Source organism: Fukomys damarensis, unplaced genomic scaffold (genome assembly GCF_012274545.1).
Source record: "Fukomys damarensis isolate Sample0158 unplaced genomic scaffold, DMR_v1.0_HiC HiC_scaffold_18, whole genome shotgun sequence".
Lineage (NCBI taxonomy): Eukaryota > Metazoa > Chordata > Mammalia > Rodentia > Bathyergidae > Fukomys > Fukomys damarensis.
Window position 1 is genome coordinate 15,909,706 of NW_022900930.1, and position 23,801 is coordinate 15,933,506.

The 23,801-nt window shown below is 34.6% G+C and overlaps 1 protein-coding gene across 4 annotated transcripts in view; it reads right to left on the reverse strand.

Annotated features, from left to right (window-relative positions):
* Nucleotides 1-20,044, reverse strand: part of Msr1 (macrophage scavenger receptor 1) — a 65,697-nt gene extending 45,653 nt beyond the window's left edge. The window contains exons 1-5 of one of the 4 annotated variants that reach the window (XM_010621794.2): nt 19,856-20,044; nt 10,344-10,447; nt 7,967-8,074; nt 3,393-3,802; nt 376-562 (exon numbers count right to left, since the gene is read on the reverse strand). In XM_010621794.2, the coding sequence (XP_010620096.1) occupies nt 376-562; nt 3,393-3,802; nt 7,967-8,074; nt 10,344-10,446 (808 nt within the window). In that variant the 5' untranslated portion in view covers nt 10,447; nt 19,856-20,044. Of the gene's footprint in view, nt 1-375; nt 563-3,392; nt 3,803-7,966; nt 8,075-10,343; nt 10,451-12,389; nt 12,483-19,855 lie in introns of those variants that run through there. The other 3 variants (XM_010621793.2, XM_010621796.2, XM_010621797.2) reach the window with 3 other exon arrangements.
* Nucleotides 20,045-23,801: the final 3,757 nt, after the last annotated feature.

The window sequence follows — 23,801 nt, forward strand, 5'->3', positions numbered from 1 at the left end:
AAATCACACCAATAAACTCAATGAAAAAAGAAAGAATATGGAAATTTTGAAAAACAGAATTAGCATTTTTAGTTTGTGGACACACAAAGAACTTTGTACTTCTATAAAACTTGTATTGGTCTTTAGTGCACTTGGGTATCTTCAGCAATAAGATACTCATTGGCTCTCAAGGTATTTATTTATCCCTTTCTCCTCAGAGGGTAGCCCCAGGTTATCCTTACCATGTTCGGTCTGACCCTAAGATTCTTTATATGCATTTATATAAATAAAAACTGAGAAGACTATTGATTTTAAATCACAGAACTTCAAATTCCAAACTTCTGCATATATCAGTTTAACACATAATTTTCTCTGGGAAATTAACAAAGCATTTACCTTGAGTCAAGGTGATATTTCTCAAAGTCAGAGAATGTTCCCAATCTTTGAGTCTGAGATCGTTGGTGATATTATTTAGTGCTTTCACTTCTCTCTTTATTTCCTGTTCCAAATGCTCTTGTTCCTCTTTCAGAGACTTAATTTCTGTTGATGTGTTGTATACACTCTCCTTTAATTTACTAATATCCTGTGAAGTATAGTGCACATTCACAATTTGTGTTACAATGTAATTATAAAATATACAAGTTCGAGAAGTCTTGGAAGTTCAAGTTTCTATAAAACATACACTATTATGGGGACACTATGGAAGAGTAGTACGGAAACTAGAAAGCTGTTTTGAAATGGTTGTAGAACACTTCCCTTTTTGACTAAATATCCAAAATTTTGCAGCCCCGACTGGCCACTTCCCAATCAATTGAATAAATGTGTGAGGTAGGTTTCTATTCCCAAATATTTGGATGTCAAAAGGCTAAAAATAAACACTGAAACTTGTCAGATGATTTTTTTATCTGCAGTGAGATTTCTTTAGAGTATACATAAGGAGGCAATATTTCACTTCGCTTAATTTAAATTTAAATGTTAAATTGTTTTATAGCAATAACCAAAGTTTAATGTTGTAATTCTCAGTGACAGTGAATGTTAAGGATAGATTTCCATATTGAAGAAAACCTCAAAGTAGTACCCAGATAGTATTTTACTTTCAACTTCTATCATCTTTGTATTTAAGGCTTTATTATTATTTATGTTATCATTTGCATGCATACTTTGTGTATATTTGTATGTGTCCATACCTATGCACACAGAGTGTATGTGAACAAGAGATAAAAGCACACCACGTTCTGGAATGTGCTTTTTATTTGATAATGTATCAAGGATATTTACCTGTTAAATATTTAAAGACAGATTTATTTTTAATAATTTAGTGGAATTATGTTGTATATTTTAAAAAATTTATTTAAGATTTTAAAATGTTTTGATAATGATGATGATGATATTGATTTGGCCATTCATTTAACTTACTTATTCTGTCACTGAAAATTTGCCTTCCAGAAGTTTTCCAAATGGTTGCAATACATCACTTAACATGGGTTCAAAGATATTCTATCATTTTTGCTGGTCGTGGCATTCTACCAAATCAGGTATGTTTTTTTCTTCAACGCTTTCCATCTCCTCTTGCTTTTGATCTCATTTATACATAAAGTTATAGCTCTTTTCAAGTTAATCAAAGTCTACCATAACTAACATTTTATCTTTCTCTGTTTCTCACATCTCTCAGGACAATTTCTTCTTGAAATTTCAATCATATTTGAAATAATTACATTGTTATTAGCAATGTGGGAAATACTGCTGATCAGATTTTAGGAAAAGTAACACCAAAACTGAGTGAAATATTAAGGTCCGGGTTGAGATAAGTTTACCAACAAAATCATCCCCAAGTTTAAGGAGTAATGCTGTATCTTGGAACAACTTAAGGAAGATGTAAGAATTCCAATGTTTTTAAATAATTGAATCTCAAAAAATTATAAAAATGAAGAATTTACTTGAAGAATTAACTTGCTTAGTCAATTTTAGGTCAATAATTTGACTGGTTTTCATTTGCTGTGATAACTTTAGAGATGTAGTTTTACTCATCCATTTTTAAAAATCACTAATTGTAATGGTGTTTTTATAAAGAAAACCATCCTTTTAAGAGTGGATCTATTCAAATTAGATTTACTCCAGCGATGCTGGGTTTGCTTAATGATGGAAATATAGGCTTCACATTGTACTCTTAGGTCTTCAATATCTTATCGTATGGAGATCATTTTTCACACGAGGAGTGAAGCATTGATTAAATATTTATTTCTCATGGAAAAACACATAGAATTTTTTAACAAATGATAATTAAAATATATGATTTATTTTTTTAATTTTATTCTCATAAGTGCAAAGTAATCCATATCTTAATCATAGTTGGTACAGAATACTCTAGAAGTCATAGTTACAGCTCGTGGATCAACTTCAACCCACAGACAATTTTTATAAATAAATGCTTGCTGCACTGAAGCTTTTTGCATTTCTGTACATATTGTCCGTGCTTGCTGTTTTCATGGTAAATGTGAATGTGACAGAGATGTATGGTCCCCAAAGCCTAAAGTGTTTTCATCTAGTCCATTACAAAGAAACTTTGCTGAAACTACTCTAGAGTGAGTCTTGCTCTGTTGGCAGCGATGTAAAGGAATTATCTGCTCTTCTATGTCTTAATTGTGCAGTGCTTCTCCTTTGCTGTGTTTCTCACTGACAGTGATCATCACAGCTTTCATAGAAAGAAAAATTTTAATATGTACTTTATAAATTACTATCCTATTATAATCTCAGCATGAGACTACATATACATTACTCAAAATTTAATTCTTTAGCTTTAGTTATTGGTATACCTAAGGACTAGTGTGACTCTTCAGAATAACAAAATAAACCAAAATTTAATTTTGTGTTTAGTTTTATTTTTTGTTTTTTGAGACAGGGTCTCACTGTGTAGCTGAGACTGCTCTGGAACCCACTATGTAGCCCAGGCTGGTCTCGAACTCACAGTGATCCTCCTGCCTCAGCCTATCCAGTGCTGGGATTACAGGCATGCGCCACCACACCTGGTTTAATTTTGTTTTAATGTAAATAAGATTTCCATTCCTTGGTGAGGAAGAAATGTTAATTCTATTGTGCCATTCACAAATACAGGTGACTACTTGTACAGATTGGCTTTGAGAGTCTAACAAGGCACTATAATGGTACCTATAAAGTTAAAATACCTTAAAGGACTCTATATCCAAAGGAAAATAATTGCCCCTTTGACTGAGAGTCTGGAAAAGGCACTAAGTCAATGCAGTTGAAACCTTGTAGTCAGATTACCAGAAGAGTCAGGGTAAACAGCATGGTGTTGAAATAGGGTTTGCATATTTTGCTTTCCTGGACTGCCTGAGGAGACAGGATCTGGATGGACTTAATTGCACCAAGTGAACTTGTAGTACATAAGCTCTTACCTTTTGTTGCTTCAGTGAATTCTCTTGGACTTTGCTATTCAATGTGTCTATATTGAGCTGCAAATCAAGTAATGTGGTGTTCAGACTTATTAAGGATTTGGAGATTTCATCTACTGCATTGCCATGTTCTTGGACCAAGGAAGCCAAGGTACTTAGCTGCAGAAGAGCATCGTTAAATCTTTGATCAGTTGTTGCACTGAAATTTTGGAAGTATTCTGAATCTATGAAGTTGGCTTCTAAATCTGAAATGTGTTGGATTCTCTTCTCAATATTGTCAATGTGTTCCAAAATAATTTCTCGAAATCTCATTTCATCTTCGCTGCCATTTCGTTTTCCCAGACTTTGAGACATATCACTTGCATGAATTGAACCAACTGTGCAATTCTTCATTTCCCACTTCAGAAGACGAGCTGCGTGTTTAAGTAAATATAAACCAAATCATGACCTATATCCTTGAATGCATACAGAATTCCATTCCACATCATTCCATTCCTCTTATTTTATTTCCTGACAGTACAACAGATGGAATGTTAGCATAAATTGAGTATTTATTTTAAACATACAGTGGCTGAATCACACTCTAGATCATCAAGTCTCCCTTCCCCACTTTACACTGGATTTTATTACATCATTGTGTCTTTCCTTCTGAACTGTTGCCTACATAAATCTTCTGGCCATGAAAGTTAGTTTTTTTGAATATCAAAACAAGTTTTCTGTTTCCATCATCATAATGGAAATATATTCAATGGAAATACTATGCTACTACATCAATACTATGATAGTGGAAATACTATCATAGTAGTCAAGAGAAAAGCTTTATTTCATATAGAATCTGCAAGTTAGTTTTTAATGGAATATGTCATAAATATTTTATATTATCTAATATTATTATGCAAAAATAATTTAATAACCACATTATGTTCTGTATATTGATTTACCAGATTTATCTAACAAAATTTCCGTATCTAGTTTGCTTCTGTTTTCCTCATATATTTAATGTTTTGATTAGCAATCATAAATTATGTTCTGAAGAACAATTCTATCAATTGGCATTTGAGGAACATACTGAGCTGTTGATATATATTTCCAAATGAGCATATATCTTCTGAACAAGCTAATTATCCTTCCAAAATGAACTAGAGCAATGTTCTGTATAGTTTCCCAAAAGAAAAGAAATACTAACCTTGCAGAAAAATAATACAAAATATTCAACAATGAAGAAATGGTTAAACACTATTTTATTACTGTAGTGGTTAAGATTTGGTTCTTTTTCTAAATCTCCCTATGCACATACTTATCATCTCTCTATATATATATTTATATATAGATATCAGCATTTTAGTCACAATTATGTAACAATAAAAAGTAACTTTACATGGTTTTAAAATATGCCTATATATATAGCCACACTTTAGTCTGTTAGTTTTCTATAGGGTTTCATTACAATTTTGTAGATGTTTGAGGATTACATGAGATAATGCACACACACACACACACAAACACACACACACAATTTCATACCTGACTCAGGATGCCTATGATATAAATGTGAGCAGTGTGCTTACTATTATAGGACTTGCCTGATTCTAGAATCCAGCTCCACTCCTCACTGGGTTACTCTGGGTAACTTACTTAACCTTTCCTTACTTACACTTCCTCAGAGAGGTAAAAGCAATATTACCTCTACAGTGATTTGAGCCCAAGTGAAACCAAGTATGTAAATCCCCTCCCAGACAAATTGGCACATGCAAAAACTGTTTAACTACAAAGTGCATATTCATGAAAGATTGTGCCCATAGATTCATTCCCTTTAGTTAAAGGTGTCTGATGATCATAACTACTGTAGCCATAATTATATCAAGAATAAATATTACAATACAATCGCAAAACTATTTTCTTTAGCAAAATATTCAAGTCTTCATCTTATAGGTAGTTAAACAATGCCAGAGTGCATATTTTCCAAAGCTCATTTCTTAATTGTTATTGGACAGATTGCATTTTGTGACTTTGCTATTTCATACAAAAAAAGGAGAGAATATTTTAGACCCTATCCAAAGACCTAGGGAAAAGGTTATATCTAATTCTACAGGTCATGCTTACTTCTTCATGTGGGTAATATCTTTTGCCACCCAAAATTTGTATTGTTTTGAGTGAAGTATTTTTAGTATCTCAGTAGCAATCTATATACATCAATTTTAGATTGTATCCCATTGTTTGGGGACAGCATTACTTTGTAGTGCTCTAACAGTGATTCAACAACTTTATTAGGAACAGGTAGTATATGGAGTAAATAATTTAATTAAGAAAACATCTTTCAGTATACGAGGTGTGTTAAATTTATATAGTTTCTCCATATAATATTTTATTTCATCTCTCAATTTGTATTTCTCAGAGTAACTTCGACCATTTGAGTGATATATTCTGTCCACATTTACAGGTTTTTTTTCAGCTTTAATTGAGTTTATTGGTACAATCTAGGTAGACAGTACAGTTACATTCATTACTGGGATCTTGTACCTCTACATGACAGGTCTTGGTTCTCATTTTTTCCCCTTGTCCCTGCCCTCCCTTCACCCCCTCCCTGCCTCCCCATCTACAACCACTTTATGAAAAGATGGAAACACATTTACAGTTTTTAATATTGAGTGGAGATACATATTTTATTTGTGTTCCTTTTGGAAAAATATTCTGATCTGCAATTTACCTAATGGATTGTCAATTGTTTATTTTGAATGTATGATGGACACTGTGAGTTGTTTTCTAAATTCTAGTGAATTTGGGGCCTGTGTGAATTTATAAAATTGGAATATTTTTGTCTTCTCATCAATCTTAGCAGGTATCTCTTGTAGTTTTAGGAAACGCACTGCATTATATCAGTTATTATTAGCTCTAGAACTGACGTGCAGAGTCGGTGATATTTTCAAATAGCCTAGTGATTTTTGAGACAGTTACAACTCTGAATTCTTGAAAGACTTCTGTCTGCATTCTGTATGGACCTATCAAAGCTTTAGTCACTATTGGCTGTGTTTTGGATAAACGAGATGAAGTGTATCTACATTCTAACTAGTATATAGCTAGTAATCCCAACTAGTGATGCATCTGTCAGTTGTGCACATAATTGAAACATATTACAGATAACATACACAGACAGATAACATATTGTACTGCAGGTAACATGTACAAACAACACACAGATAACCTCGGTTCATCTGGAAGTTGACTAACTCAGCCACATCAGCACTACTTATTTAGTTACTTGTGGGTTTTGTTGCTGTGGATGAATTTTTGTTTTTATGTTTGAATTTTTGTTTTTCTTCATTTTTAATAGCTAAAATGAATGCATTTCCTCACATGGAAATATATTTTCTTAGATAAAATCGTGACAATGCCATTTGTTGGGTTGTAGTTGTTTTTAAATTGGCGGGCCGTATTTTGTTATAAAAATCCAATTACACTGGAAGACAATACACCATGGAGCTTAGGATCCAGAATGTATAGATGGGAACTGCAGCTCTATTAGGGAGGAGCCTCAATTTCCCTGTGCCCATAATGAGGATGATTATAGAGTGTGCTCACAGGGCAACTATATGGGTATATCAAGATAATTTGTTTCTAGCTCAGTGCCTGGACACAGAAAATGTTTTAAAATAATAGCCATTCTTACACTGTCATTTTTATTTTTTTTTATGAGAGTAATTTTGGCTCTATCATTGAATACTTCCTTAGATTGTCCCTTACTAGGAAGTTGCGCCTTGTATTTAGGAGTACTTTCTTGTTGGGCTAATTAGTGTGCATTTAGAAATGCATTTTATTCAAAGCCTATTCCTTGACGGAACATGTGGCAGTCACTGTAACAGCCATAGAAGAGAGTAGTGAGGTGTATAAAGTTAAGTACCAATTAAAATCTATCAAACACATAAAAATGTTACATAGGAAAATAAGATTCACAATATCATTGAGGCATGTGAAAGCCACCGACTCTTGTATAGATCCTCAAATTCATCCTCAGACTCCCCAAGGAATACAGATCTGGAGAAAATCGTATTGTCTGTAACGCATTCTATGTTTTTCCTTGAAAGAATGCTTTAATCTTATTTTTAGAGATGTTTTAAATAATAGCGATGAATCATGTATCCTTGTAAACTTTATAAATATGACGTGAGGTGTAGGTCATTATTTTACAATGGGAATTTTTTTTCTTCTGTCAATAACAGGCATAGATCTTTTATACTATAGGCTTATTTTTGTGGTGCATGCAGTGTTAATGTATGTTATCATTTTTTTTCACATTGAACAAGAATAATTATCACAAAATTTGTGGCCCATCCTTGGAATTATATAGGATGTTAAAGGATACTGAATTTTTAAAATAGTCTAAGTTGTTCCATGTGACTTTCATATATCTATGTATTTGTATTACTCTATTTTTCTGATTTTAAAAGTGTATTTGTTTCCATGTAACACTGCAGAAACTATTTTTAATTTAATACATTTGAGGAACACATGGGAAAACTGCTTTTTGAATCTACTATATAAGGCAAACTGAATGCGGCTTGAATTCTAGAATACGGTACCTGCCACAATCCCAACGACAGGCATCAGAACGACAAACACAAGAAGATAGAGGGCAATGAGCGCAGCTTTGAAGGACTTCAGTTTTTCTTTGAGGCCATTTTTAGGATCTAAAGAAAAAGAAAACCAACTTATTGTTAGAAAACTTGCTCTTCTTACTTGATTAAAATTTTTGTAGGGGCCGGGGATTGAGCTCAGCAGTTCGGTGGCCTGCCTCGCAAGCACAAGGACCTGAGTTCGATCCCCGGTACCACACACACACACACACACACACACACACACACAAACAAATTGTAATTGCCACTTATGTTGCTACAATCAAGCCTATTGGAATAAAAAAGAAATAAAGTAGATCTTTATTTACAAAGTAGTAAGCAAAAGGATAGTCATAGGAAAGCCGGCATGGATCTCACTGTGCACAGCTGATGGATGTATCGATTCACTAAAATTTCACAAGTTCTGATTATTTCATTTTATGGGATTAGCTGATGAATTTTAATATCGATATTGATATTGATATATACAATTATACATTATAAACTATATATTTCATGTAGCAATATATTCTACATAAAATAAAATTCCCCAAGTAATTGTAAATTTTTTCATATTTTAACCATTTAAGAGAAACATTTATTTTAGTGACAAGCAAAATTAATTTTCTTTATGTTTCATTTTAATAGCTTTACCTTCTGATACTTCTTGTAATTTGAATACAATGTAGAAATATCTTTAAAACAGGGTGCTGCAAATTTAGCTCAGTGGTTCTGCCCCCTGCCTTATAAGCATAAGTCCTGAGTTCAAACCCCAGTATCAAAAAAAATTACTTTACAATTAAATAAATAAAATAATTTGTATTTATTAAACTTTGGTATCAATAACTAAAGCCCATCCTTGGGATATTTCAGGGCACATTAAATTAACAATAATCTTACTTTTATGCTGAATTTAGTCTTATATGGAAAAATGATTCTAAATTGGGATATTAATCGTGGGAAAAATACACTGAGGTAGAGGAGAAACATCAGCAAAAGACTTTTCTCTGTTTATGTGAATACAATATCCATTTAAATTTTCCCTCTTGTCATTTATCTTATTTTTCAACAAAAGAATAACTTTTGTTTTCTGCTGGCAAACTGCTAAACTAAAAGCAAAATACAGATATTGTTCAACATTACAGGAGGGATTGTCCGAAAACAATTTCAAAAGCTAAGTAAAGAGGAAAAGGGGAAAAGAAAAACAATCCATTAGTGCAAGCAAGATGGGACATTCCACCCTTCAAGCTGACTAACCGTGAAAACTTCTAATTTGTTACAACAAGTTCTTCATATCCTACCTATTACACATCTCGCAAAATTCTGAGTGGCCAAGTCCCCTGTCCTTTCTTATCTCTGATTCATCACCTTTGTATACAGCTTTTGCTTTGTCCTTTGCATGTGCATCACATTGGAGTCATATTTTCTCATCCATTGTTTGTACAACACGCAAGACCAACCTGCCCTGGGGTTGATTTCTCTATGCCAGGTTTGCCTTTGTGGGAACTCACTGATGATCCTTTAAAGGCTTTACATGTGTTGCTTCCTCTGACAGAGTGATCTCTCCAATCCCCCTTGCCACCCATGCCCTTGGATATAGGTATTCATCCTTCAAGCCTTGGCAGAACTGTAAGGAATCCTGCCAAGCCCATCCAGATAAAGCTGAACATTGTTTTGAGCCCCTGTTGTACCTATAGAAAATTATCAGTCACCTGTTGTGGGTAGAATACGTGCCGCCCAAAGGTATGTTTAAATTGTAACCCCAATTACCTATGAAAATGATCTTAATTGGAAATAGGAGCCTTACAGATGTACTCTAATTAAAATGATGGCATATTGGATTAGGATCAACCCTAATCTAATGACTGGGGTCTTCTCGAAAAGAGAAAAGTCTCAAAGTAACAGAGAGATGATGGATGAAGAAAGGAGCACAGATTGGAGTAATACAACCACAAGCTAAGGTGCACCACGAAGTTCCAGGAGCTACTAGAATAAAGAAATTATGAAAAACTATTGAAAGGACTGGTGGTCCTTCATACACTTAGATTTCAGATTGCTAGATCTCAGAATTATGAGAGAAAAGAATTCATTCATTTGCTGACTGAAGCGCTGGAGATTGCACTGAGCCTTTGCACTGAGCTACCTCCCAAAGCCCTTTGCTTTTTTTTTTCTTTTTCTTTTTCTTTTTTTTTTTTTGAGCCAAGGTTTGTTCAGTTGTTAAACTGTTCCCGTTGATGAATTCTGTAGTTCTAATCCATGTAATTTGTGACACTTTTTTACAGCAGCCCTAGAAAACTAAACAAGCACCCACCACCCCTCAGCACCCCGTTTCCCTCCTACTTACAGGGAGGAAGCAATGTTGTCATTGAACGAGCATCAAATTTCACAGAATCTGAGTAGCTATCAGGGTCTTCCTGGTGATCAAGAAAGATATCCCGCCTCTCCATACTGCTATCAAATACAGAGAAAAATATATTATGTCCACATGAAAGGGCTAGGGCTTTTCTGCAGAATGCTTTAAACTGAATTGTGGAATCAAACTTAAATTCTAGCAAGGAAAAACATGCAAGTAATTGGTTAAATTTTTTGTTATTTATAGTGATATATAAAATTTACTCAAAAGTTTTAATAACATCAAAAGATTTACCAGGAACCTACTCAAGTAACTTCCTATGCAAAAAGGTGTATCTGTGTTTGTAGATGTTTGTTTTTGAAATGTAAGGAAAAGTAGTTTTTCTAACTAAAACTATTCATATTTTTCAAATGACAGAAAATTACCATACAACAGAAAAGAAAATGATAATTTCTCTTAAAGGAAAAAATAGTTGTGCACATTTGGAACAAATATTTCCTGTGGTCTTTTATTAGAAGTTAGAGATTGAATTCATTAAAAACAGCTTCATAAGACACTTCTTCCTTGCCAAGAAATCTGCTCATAAATTTAGAAAAATAAACTCTAAACACTAGGTTGAGAAACTTAGGCTAAAAGAAACTCCTTACTTTCTTTATCTCTTTTCTTTCTTTCTTTCTTCCTTTCTCTCTCTCTCTTTGTTCCTTCTTTTTTTTTCTTTCTTTCTCTTTATAAGTATAATCAGTATTCTATGACACTATCTATACCTTTATCTCTTTTAACATGCACCAGAATCAATTTTTTTAATTATCATTTTTGAGGTTTTTTTTTTTTGTTTTTTTTGAGACAGGGTCTCACTATGTAGTTGAAACTGACCTGGAACTCACTATGTAGTTCAGGATGGTCTCGAACTCACAGCGATCCTCCTGCCTCATCCTTCTGAGTGCTGAGATTGCTGGTGTGCACCACACCGGCTAAGAAATGATTTAAATGTCTCATAAAAAGTCATTGATGGGCCTCATCCCAGGGTTTTTGACATTTGTGGGAGAGGAGGAGTGGTCAAGAAATTGTAATTCTACATCAGTGAGCACTACGTTACAGTTAGACAGAAATAAGAAGTTGTGATGTGCTGTTGCACAATAGGGTAATTATAGATAACAACAATGTGCTATACATTAAAAAAGCTAGAATAAAAGATCTTGAAGTTTTCATCATAAAGAAGTAATAAATGAGAAGATGGATATATTGAACTTTATTTTTTTAAAAAATTAGTTTATTAGTACAGGTATGTAGTACGTAATGTTTACATTCCTGTAGGAAGTTGGTAAATGTTCATAACACATCTCAATTTCTTTTCTAAACTTGGTTTTAATGTCATATAATGTATACATGTATCAAAATACCACATGCATGTATATAACACATCTTAATTCCTTTGTTCATCTCCTTCTCTTCTATAGCTCCCTTTCACCTACCACTTAATCTCATTCCTTTTCTTAATTTGGTTTTAATGTCATATAATATATACATGTATTGAAATATCACATTATATCCCATTAATGTGTACTTTTTATGTTCTTATGTACCAACTAAAATAAATTTTAGTCACAGCTGAGAATGTAGCTCAGTGGATTGTCTGCCTACCATACAAGAATCCCTGTATTAAATCCTCAGCACTTCCCCCAAAATACATACATCTATAAATTTAACTTAAAAATTAAAAATAAATAAATTCAGTTAAGAAAACAAATTTTTCTCTTTTCTTTTTGTTTTTGTTTGTGGTGTTGGCATCTAATGCAGATCTTGAATATGCTCTGTAAATTCTCACAATCTCCAGCCTCTAAAATTCTACTTGGAAAAAATAAATAAATAAAGCTGACTCCATATAAAACAAAAAGAAAAAAAGAATTCTCAGATCTAAGAAGTTCTCGAGAGATGCTCTATTGTTGGCTTTATGATCATATTTTAAGAGCACTTCCTGTGAAAGTGTATGGTTTTCTGTGGCTGGGCACTGTTCATTTTATTTGATTGATAACTTACCATAAAGTCAGCACTTTCTGATCATGTATTTCCTCGAATGCTGAGCAGTGGATTTAGCCCCACACAGTTTTAAAAATGGAGCACACAGGTAAATCCAGGACACTAAATGAAAATCCAAGCAGAACATGAAGGGCAATTGTTCATATGAAAAGATTCATTCTGCTTTAGGGAGAGACACTGACAAACTAAGGCTGTGACTCAATTTCTATCCACATATTTTTTAAACAACTGCTAAGGAGATAGTTTATTTGGCTGTGTCTATGACAATCTTTGAAAATATAATTATCTGAAAATTGATTTCTTCCATCCCTGTGTTATCTGCCCACTGACTGTGTTCTTTAAATGATTTGACTTCTTAGGTGAAGTGGATAGAGTAGAGTAGGTGTAGGACCTAAAGTCTTCTCTTTTCTGAGACAAAGGCAAAGTAAAACTAATAAACAAGTCCGATGTGATAACATGTGCCTATAGGCTCAGCTGTTTGTGAGGCTAAGAGGGGAATCACTTGAGCTCCCAAGTTCAACATCAATCTTAGCAACATAGTGAGACTTCAACTCAAAAAATAAAAATAATTAATGACCTGGAAAATTTGCAAGAAATCAAATTGGGCTGTTCAGATTCAGACTCTACTTCCCCTTATGACTCTTTAATTTACTCTTACAAGATTTGGATAACAGTTTTACAATGCAAAATAAATGAGCGAGCAAGCACAAAATTTTTGAGGCAACAATATAGTTTAGCTAAATTCATGTAATCTTTGCTGATGTCCATGAAATAAGATGGATGTTTTAAAAGAAGGGGGGAACTGAAGAGATGTGCTGCACCTGATAGAGAAATTTCTGGTGAGTAGGTTTCACCTAAGACTCAAATTCTGTGGCTTTTTTCTATTTTACATTCTTATTCTTTTCATAGCTTCCTTGGACCTAAATTATGTTATTGAGAAGCTGCCTGTAGCCTCTTCTTCATTTGTACTTGTTTGAATTTTGTAAAGTCCCAGTTGGCCTCTGGCTTTGACCATAGCCCATTGCAATTCTCAAGGAAACACTACTAGTCTTTTGGTTAGAATACTTTTTTTTTTTTAATCAGGTCTGTCTTAGTTACTTAAGATACTTATCAATTCCCATTACCACCTTCTGAGTGTAAATGACCTTTGAAGTCATTGTATTACTGTTCCTGCTGCAAAAATTTCTGCAAAATTACTCGCTTTGTACTCCCAAGCTCACAAGACCTCTTGAGAACCATGGTCCTTTCTGCCTCCTGAATGTGGGTGGGGAGACAAGACCTGCATCATTCTGTCAGCAACACTTGCCTTTAGAGGTCTGACTATTTTCATGGGCTGGGGATTTAGTTCAGTGGTTCCAGCGCCTACCTCACAAGCTCAAGGACCTGAGTTCATTTCCTGGTACCCCCCACAATTCATTTCCGTGAAAAAAAATCTTCATGAATTTCAGCAACAACAGAGATTAATCAAATTTGAGGGCAGCATATTTATCAAACAACTCCCTGCAATTTCATTTATATCTGTCTTTACCCCTACATATCTATCCATTCATCTAAAGAATCTATATGAAGGGCTGGGGATTTAGCTCAGTGGTTCCGCTGCCTGCCTTGCAAGCACAACGACCCAAGTTCGATCCCTGGAACCAAAAAAAAAAAGATTGAAGAATCTATATGAATGCTTCTTAAATAACAAAACACATGCTTTGAAGAAATATTTCGCAGAATCATAATACAGTCATCTAATCTGGTCCTTAAAGAAGTAGCATAAATGTTATTTTTAGCCACACACTTGCTGAGTCATTTATCAAGTCATCATAACAAATACCATGCAAATGAACAGGAAGTTGAGATCAATGTGCATGGAATATTCTCGGCCACCCAAAGTTCTTAAGCACTAATAGGGAAAACAGAAAATTTTGTAAATAACCTGATATGGAATTGTATATAGCAGGCACAAACATCATACAAAAGGGAGAGATTAACTTTTGGTAGAAGCGTAGGAAAGGTAATATTTTATCAGTGTTTGGAAAAATGAGGACAAATGTTTGAAAAACAAGATTATTACAGAATAGAGAATATGTTACAAAGCATAAAGCCATGAACAACATGGGTGGATCAAATGGATCATCACGGCAGAAACAAGAAATGAAGGCACAGGGCCCAGCCATGTACACTGGAAGATAGAAATAGGAGTTGACAAGACACAAACTTGAGAACAAGCAGTGTATGAGTAGAGGGAGATTATCTGGCATTAAAGACATGCGAGAACTGATAGGTAACTATGGGAGAAGAGCAAGAAATGGTAGAGGTCATGGAGAAGAAAAGGAATTTGAAAGCATGAAGTGCTTCTGTAACATGCCATGTGGAGTTGAGCTGATTTACTTGTATGGTAGAGGCAGAAACAAACCCTTAGGAGATCAATAAATAGTACATTTCTAACAAATGACCAGCCTTGAATGTATGTATGTATGCCTGAAATCTGTTCAAGTTTATGGATCCTGTTGAGAGATAATGTACTGATAATTGCTCTGAGACAGACAGGGAGCAGAGTTCTGTTTCTTTCCTGAGTGTTTCTCCTCATCTTCCCACCATTCTACTAACAGAGCAAGCCAGGGTCCAGTTCTTGTCCTCTTTTCTGTCTTTATGGACTCTCAGAGTTCTCACTAGCTTTGCTACTTTAAACAGTCTGTAGGGCTGTTGGCTCTCACAATTTTATCTCTTGTGTGGACCTCTCTTCTTAATTTCAGACTCCTATGTGCAACTTCTTAACAGGTGTTCTCAGATTTCTCTTGTGGCCCAAATTTAAGGGTCTTCTTCGTCCTTCAACGTTTTTCATCCTCCATATCCAATCTGTCATCAGAGTTTGTTTTCAAACACAATGGAGAAGCTGACTGCTCCTCATCCTTCCCCAAAACCTCCCTATTCCAGCCTCGTCATCTTCTAACAGCTCTTGAACTCATCTCCTATTTCTTACACTGTTTTCTTCACTCCCCACACAGCTTTCAGAACATCTCTTTTCTACATCACACCTCTTTCATTCTGCACAATACCCCTGAACAGGTTTCCATCCCATTAAGCTCCTGACTAAAACCTCACCTTCAAGAAAGGAGACCTTTCTTTGAGCATGATACAGTATTTAGAATTGTAATCTATTTCTTTTGCTTCCTGAAGATACAGAAGGAAACGTCAACTCCAACTGAGATCAGGCTCTTGCTACACACTCACAGTATGGATAACTTCTACGACCTCAGTGGGGGTGGGAATTTCTCCTCAAAAGCAAAGGAGCAATACTGATTCTGCAGCATTGGGAACCAGCTGTGTCACTAAACCCAATTCAATACTAATCTCAACTACCTAAAAAGAGTATCGGGTCCCTCATGTGTTGAGTCTGCCACCACAACTTGAATTTAGGTGTGAGTTACAAGCCCTAGGTATTCTCACTGGAACTTGTGCTAGGCCTTCTATAAATGGGGTTCCTGTACCTCCTTATGAGGTTGATTCATCTGCTTATGTTTACCAACTTATTGAAAAGGACATAAAAAACACACATAAGTGGCCAGATGAGGTGAAGCTGGAGTAAGGTATGAAAGAAGGAAGGGCCATGGAACCTCCATCCCTCCCTCTTTAGGAGCACCACCTCCAGAAACCTCATCATATCCAGCTGCCTGGAAGCCCTCAGAAACCATCCCTCTGGTTTTCTCTGAAGGTTTGTTTCATTACATAGGCACGATTGCTTAGAAACTGAGTGGGGAGACCTAGCAAAGCCCATCTACTTAGATTCTTCCTGGCCTCTGTGTGGCGTTCCTTCCAAGGTATAGTACTGGACTCTGGTCTGAGCAGGGTCTTATGGTTCATGATCAATGGTAGGTCAGAATTTCTGTGGCTTGCATGGGGAGGGAGGTATGAGTCAAGAGTTATTGTTGAAAACAAACAAAATATATGTGGTGGAACATACTCTGGAAGGCCAAAGTAGGAGAGTTGCAAGTTAAAGCCCAGCCGATGCTACCCTGGCAGCCTATACTACGTAGTCAGACCACATCTCAAAAAACAGTACATATGATAATGTACTTCATTTCCTTTCTGGCTGGATTTTCCCCTCAACAGATATCACAATCTAATGCAAAAGAAATTTTCCCTGATTGTCTTATTGCATCTGTGTCTTCCTGCACCCAAGTTATATCTGTACCATGGGTTTTCAGGTCTTTAGTTCAGAGCCAGCGAGTTTTTGACTCTTAGAAAGTGATCTCTGCATACAAAATACGCCATTTTAAAGTTGCAGAGATAAATAAGAGCCAAAATATTTAGTATGATGACTAGATTTCAAATCTCAGTTTATGCCTCAAGCTAGGTTCAAATTTTACTGATATGGAAATTCCTCTTTTAAGGGTTGGGAAATAAAATATTTTTCTCTGAGTTGCATGTAACTAGCAAACTGAAACAAAAATATTTCACCCCCAATATCCCCATTTTGTTTTAAGGGAATTTATTATTAGAATATCAGATTATTTCAGCTCTACTTTAGTTATTAGTTAAAGTATTTAAACAAAGTTGCAGTAAAAACACATAGGAGGCCCAATAGAAGCCAATAAACAATTCAGAACATTCAAATGTGCCTTTAAATAACATATCCAAAGTTAGAGAAAAACTAAGCTCACATAAGTTTACTTGTCCAGTCAGACGTCAATGCACTGATAAAGGATTGTGAAATCTTGTGGGTTTGTATAATCTATTAAAAGCATGTTCTCATGAGAAGTGAAATGTATTTTTGCAATGTCAGCTTAGATACAGTGGGTTAAAATTCACGAAAGTGACAACAGGAAAATGATGAAAGAATTTCAAGGATAACAATTTTGGAATCCTTTATTTTTCTCCTATTTTATGATAAAAATGGTAACAATAATAAATAGGTAAAATAAAGTTTCTGTCATCTCTTCATCCTAATATAGGGAAAATACCTTCATTTTTTCGCATGAAACTTGAATCTCCACAGACAGATGAGTATTACATAATTGAAGTCATAAAGAACAGACATACTTGCTGTGCATTTCCCAAAAACTTATATAAGTTTATATTGTTTTTTACATTTCAAGTGATTTTTAAAGTTTTTAAAATAATAAGCTATATAGTAATTCATCAAATATGTATCTTACTTATACAGCCATTTTACTATACTGAAATTCTAATGTCATAAATGATGTTCATAAGTTAGCCTTATTCTTTGGAAAAGTTTCTTAATGACAGTTGACCATATGTTGGGCTACATGGCCAAAGGAAAACTATTCTGGATTTCTTGGTAACTATTGCTGACTTCTGCTTAAAATGATGGTCCATATTTATAAATATTTCAGTCATATGTGAGTATAAAGGTTTTCAATTTAACACCCCCATGTAATGGTGTTTACTTTTAGAATCATATATGTGTGTGCATGTGTGGTGTTAGGGACTGAACCAAGGCTTTGCCGATTCCAGACAAGCACTGTTCCACCGAGCTACTCTCCACAGCCCAAGCACTATTAGAGTTTGATCTCATTTTGTTTCCCATTCTGGCCCAAACTCTTAGGCTCAAGGGTAGCTGAGACCTTAGGCAGTACTGTGCCCAGCTAATTTCATTTTTATTATTAATGTGAAAGAGACATTTATGTGGAATTATTTGTTATTTATTGCATTTCTTAGATTATTGTCTATTTATATCTATTGTTTATACATCCCCAGAGGAGCTTTCTTTTACATATATATGGAAAACTGCTAATCTTATGTAGGATGTATTTATCACCTTTCTATTTATAGTTTCTGTAAATTCTTCTTAAACTATTTTCTATTTAGAATTGTCAATGTTTGATTTTAATATTTAGGGCAAACAGTTACTTTGTAACATTCTTTATTATTTAAGAAAAAACTTGTGATTCATATAAGAATAGTTAAAAAGTATATAAAGTAAAAATCAGGTCATATATTTGTACAAAAAGAACCCTATTAAGCAATATGCCTGCTAGATAGATTGCAGTAAAAAATACCCACATTGTACCTGATACCAGTTGTGCTCCTCACTGGAAGTGAAGGAAGAAAGAACATCAGTGTTTTAATCTAAACATTTTAATCTAAAAATTTTTTTTGGCTATGTTATTATCTAGCTGTATGATCTTACGCAGATGTTTTAGCTTCTTTTACCTTTAGTTTCTTTACATATGTAATATATTACAATATCAATGAAAACAATCTCTTTATGAGGTGCACCTCAGCTCAGGGGTAATTTGTGTGCTTAACATGTATGGAGCCATAGTTCAATCCCCAGCAGCAAAAGGAAAATATAAAGAATTACTATGAGGGTTTAAAATATTTTTTGTAAGTTGCCCGATACCCAGAAAATTATCAGATAATGAATATTCATTATTTTAAAATTTCATATTTTTGTATATGGGCTTTTAATGCTTTATCCTTACTGTAGCTCCATGAGGTATATGGACAGATTTTCTTCATTTTATAGCTTACAAAACCAAGAATGAGAATGCGTAAGTAACTAGTCATCGTTAACCAACTGGAGTGGAGATTCTGGGATCTGAAAGCAGGCAGTGTACTATTGGAACATTAGTGGGCCAGGGATTTAGCTCAGAGGCTCTGGCCTGCCTCACAAGCACAAGATCCTGAGTTCAATCCCCAGTACCACCAAAAAGCACTCTGAACCACCACGGAAAACGTTCATGGTCTCAGTTCTGTGCCTTCGTTTTTAACCACTATTTTCAAACGGTCAATGACAAATACTAACCACTTGGATCATTCTGTGTAAGTCTTCCCCGGTTTTCAAGATGAACCTAAATTTTAATATCTCCATGCAGAATTTTTCTCTGATAAGCCTTTCTCTAGTTGAAGTGACTTGAGCCTCTCCTATATTTCCACAATAGTTATCTATAGCACTTTTATGTGCTCAATTTACATTATACCTATGGGAGTCTATGTCTTAGATGATGAACTGTTGAAGATAGAAAATTTCATTCTTTGCATCCCTTCCATGGATCTACTTCAGTAAAGTATATGTAGATATCCAGAAATTATTTGTATGTGAGCAAGAAAAGATTATAAAAGGCATTAATTTAAAGTAAGAAGTACTGTGTGACAAGTAAAGAAGAGAATAACTAAAATTTGTTATATTATGCTTGAAGTCAAGCCAATATTTTTTAACAAAATAGGCATAATTATATGGCAAATATTTATTAGTTCAAACTACAAAATATTAAGTATATTTCATGCATATTTATGCACATTTATCCATTTTTTCACTTAGCAAATCTTAACAAAAAGTCTTTGTATAATCTTTTAAAACAACCACATAAAATTAGTGATACAAAATATTCCATTAGAAATTACTGATCATCTATATTAAAATTTCTGTCACACACATACACACACACGTAGACACATACAATCTATAGAAACAATTTTTAAAAAAGACATTAAAAGTAAACCTCTTTTACCTTGGATTGTAAAGCAGGCAGCACTAATTTATCCACTCTGTTCTCTATACAATTGAAAACTAAAATCTTTGTATCATAGTATCTCAGCATCTGATCCTTGAAGAAAGGAAATTTGTGTTACCAATTTTTCTTAGAAATGTGTTCGAATAGCACTTTCTTCAACCCACAAGTTTGCAAAATCTGAGTCACACAACTCATTCCTCCTCCCATGAGGGACATTAAAAAATAAAACGAGAAGTAGAAAGGAAAAGAAACAAGGCCATTGGAACAAGGCACATAATTATAGCAGAATGATATTTCACTTTAGCAAGTTATGTGTGCCTTATAACATTTGATAATCCCCATTATCTCTTCACGTTTGATTGGTTTTCCTTTGTCCTTTGTCTTGTACCCTGTATCCCAGGTCTGAAACACGGAACACATTAAGAAAGGATTTTTAAGGATTATGCCTTAAAAATAAAAGTAATATTCAAGTAATGCTCACTTTAACTCTCTTTATACCGATCCAAACATTACTGGTTTTGACTACGCAGCATGTTACTTATTTTCCCCAGGAGCACAGAGGTTTCAAGTGTGGGATCAGAAGAAAGGAAAACAACCTTACTTTGTACTATTCCATCAGAGTTGTATTTTATCTCATTTACTGACTCCAAGTTCAACAACTTGAAGTATGTCATATATAAAACATATTTAACATTGCATTCATGAGATTTTAAAACTAATACTTCTGAGAGAAGGTATTTAGTTTAGATTTTATAAGCACTTCTGGGTCGTCTAAGCAGGCGGAATAGTACTTTCTATCAAAGGGTGGTCAAAATTGACAAACACACACTATCTCCTAGAAGACAATATGCCTAGCAGAAAGAACAGGAAGCATCTCGGTCTTCGTTTTGTTTTGTTTTTTGAGATAGTGTCTCGCTGTGTAGCTCAGGCTGGTCTTGAACCCACTTTGCAACCCAGGCTGGCCTTGAGCTTGAGGTGATTCTCCTGCCTCAGTCTCCCAAGTGCTATTATTACAGGTCTGTACCACCATGCCTGGCTAGTCCAGCCATTCTTAAGGTAACCAGTGAAAGGCAGACAGTAGAGCAGGGAGTAGAGCTCAGTGGTAGAGCCCTCGCTTAGCACGCTTGGGGCCCTGGGTTCAATTCCTAACATTATTAAAGAAACAAAAAATAAATAAATAAGGAATAATGGCTAAGAGTAACAGAGCCATTAAAGCAAGCTACACAGTTTCTAGCCAATTAGTTTTCAGCTAGAAGTAGGATCATGCCAAGCATAGAGCAGTATAATCCCAAAACTCAGCAGGCTGAGGCAGGAGGATCATAAATTTGAGACCAAGTTAGACCTCCTCTCAAAATAAAATTTAAAAAATCCTGGGATATAGTCTATATGAAGCCCTAGGTTTAACCCTCATTACCACACTCACACAAAAATCTTATGATCAAAAGTTGATATAGTCTGGATTAGCCTCAAGGATATCAAGCTATTCCTTGAACAAAGTAGTTTAAATTTACACAAAAGAGGAAGTGAAAAGGAACTGGAAACTAATATCAAAACTCACTCTACTTCCTTTATAATTATCTGTACATATATCTCATTTTAGAACAGTGGGTCTGCCAAATCTGGAGTTGAAGAATCCCTTCTTATAGTATTAATCTGGAGACCCCTGTAGCCAACCCTACAGATTTAGACAAGTTAACTCTGGAATTTACAGGATAAAACACCAAGGTACCAACTTTCCAAAAATAAGAAATATTTTCAATAAGAGTGAGCTTTATCATTAGCTTGTCTCTATAATATTGTTGTTATATAGCTGTATTTCCACACAGCAAACCATTTTCTTTTTTTTCTCTTTTTTTTTTTTTTTTTTTTTTTTTTTTTTTTTTTTTTTTTAGTACCGGGAATTGAACTTGGGTCCTTGTGCTTTGCAAGGCAGGCCACTGAACTGCTAAGCTAAATCCCCGGCCCTGTAAACCATTTTCTTATTTGATTGTTTCTACATTCTTAGATACATATAATTATTCATTTAAAAAAACCCTCTCACCCTCATTATGTGTAAATATATAATGGCATATATAGAGATGCCACAGACAGATGTGTATATCTAAGCATAGTTATGTTTATATGTACCTTTTATAATGTTTTATATTACATAATAGTCACTGTTAGGTCTTAGCTTGTGGTAAAACAACTTTCCAGAAAATCAAGTAGAAAATGTTTAGTTTAAGATTAAGTTTACATGAAAGAAGAGGGAATATCTAAGAGGCTGTACTTTATTATTTCATTTAAATTCACAACTTTTTTTTTTTTTTTTTTTTTTTTTTGGTACCAGGGATCAAACTCAGGACCTTGCACTTGGAAGGCAAGTGGCAGAACCACTGAGCTAAATCCCCGGCCCTAATTTCATAACTTTGCCAGATCATTTTCCTGATGAAGAAATTAAGGCTTAGAAATGTACTGGAGTAAACTTCTCAAGATCATAAATCTATGACTCATCAGAGGGAATAGTCAAAAGCATACTGATTTCAAAACCTAGCAAAATATGTAGGCAAAATATAATGACTGTAGGGTCATTATAAGTATTATTAAGGGTCTACTAATTCTCCATCGGAAATGTTATATCTAAAACCATAAACATTCTAGAGCATATTGATGAACATCTTTCTTCGTTACTAGGATAGAGTTTTAATTACTTCATTTGTGTTACTTTTGGAGATAAGTGTGTAGTCTGAAGGCTCTGCCTAGTGTAGTATAAGATTCTGCCTAGTCTTGGGCACAGTGGGACACACACCTACCATCCCAGCACTCAGAGAGGCTGACTCAGGAGTGTCACAAGTTGGAGACCAGCCTGGGAAACTTAGCAATTCTGCAAGATCATGTCTCAAAATTTTAAAAAGTCCTGGAAATACAGCCCACTGTAAAGCTCCACGTTCAATACCCAATACTAGGGAAAAATATTTTGTCTGCTTTTCAAAACAAGGTTCACATGAAATAGAGAAATGGATTGGAAGAGCTGAGTTAAATAGCCTAGGGCTCATTGTAATAGAAACATGGAGAACTCCAAGCTTAAAATTGTATTGAATCATTCTTCCTAACAGATAAGATATGACATTTGTGAGAAATTTGCAAAGATACATTTTTCATGTTCTAGATTAACAGCTATAATTAAGATACTGATTTAAGTACAGGTTTTAATAATGCTGTAATGGACATCTGTCTTCTCCTGAATATAATGCTTTTATCGAAGATGGATATTGAAAAACTGCATGCCAGTAGAGCTTTTGTCTGATTATCATAAATAGGAAAAAAATCCAGATATTACCAGAGGCTCACTGAAGCGCAGATTTAATGGTGATTGTGTGCTGCTCCCCTCCCTCACTCCAATAGAGTGGTAAATGCAAGCAACAGTGGGGCCTCGGGTCGACGGCCATTGGGCTATTTTAAAGGAAGTTTGTTGGGAAATCAAAAACCCACAGAGGACAGTAGAGGAAACTTTAGCTTCTGAAAGCTATATCTACAGGACATATTAAATACAACCTGACTCCTAGCCATATTACTATACAACTTCATGCTAAAAATAAGCAAATATAGCTAAGACTCTAAAAGTCACACACTCCTTGGACAATTAGGGAAGTAGATATATTTACAAAATGCTCTTGACTAATTTCTTTGCAGGCTCAGCTGTCTACCAGAAGCAAATTTCACAATTTGCCCTCTCCTTGTGATCAGGTCTCACTAAAAAGACAAAATGGAAGGAAAAAAGTGATTGTGAACTCATTTTTGTGTGCTATTTTTAAAAACATGACTGCACGTTGCCTTGAATTTGGGGAAGTGTGGGTTCAAAATTGCAGTGAAAGATCCATACAGTTTAGAAAAGTTTAAAAGTTGTAAAGTGTCAATTAATCAAACCTGAGCAAAATACAGAAAGCAAGCTCTTAACCAGAAA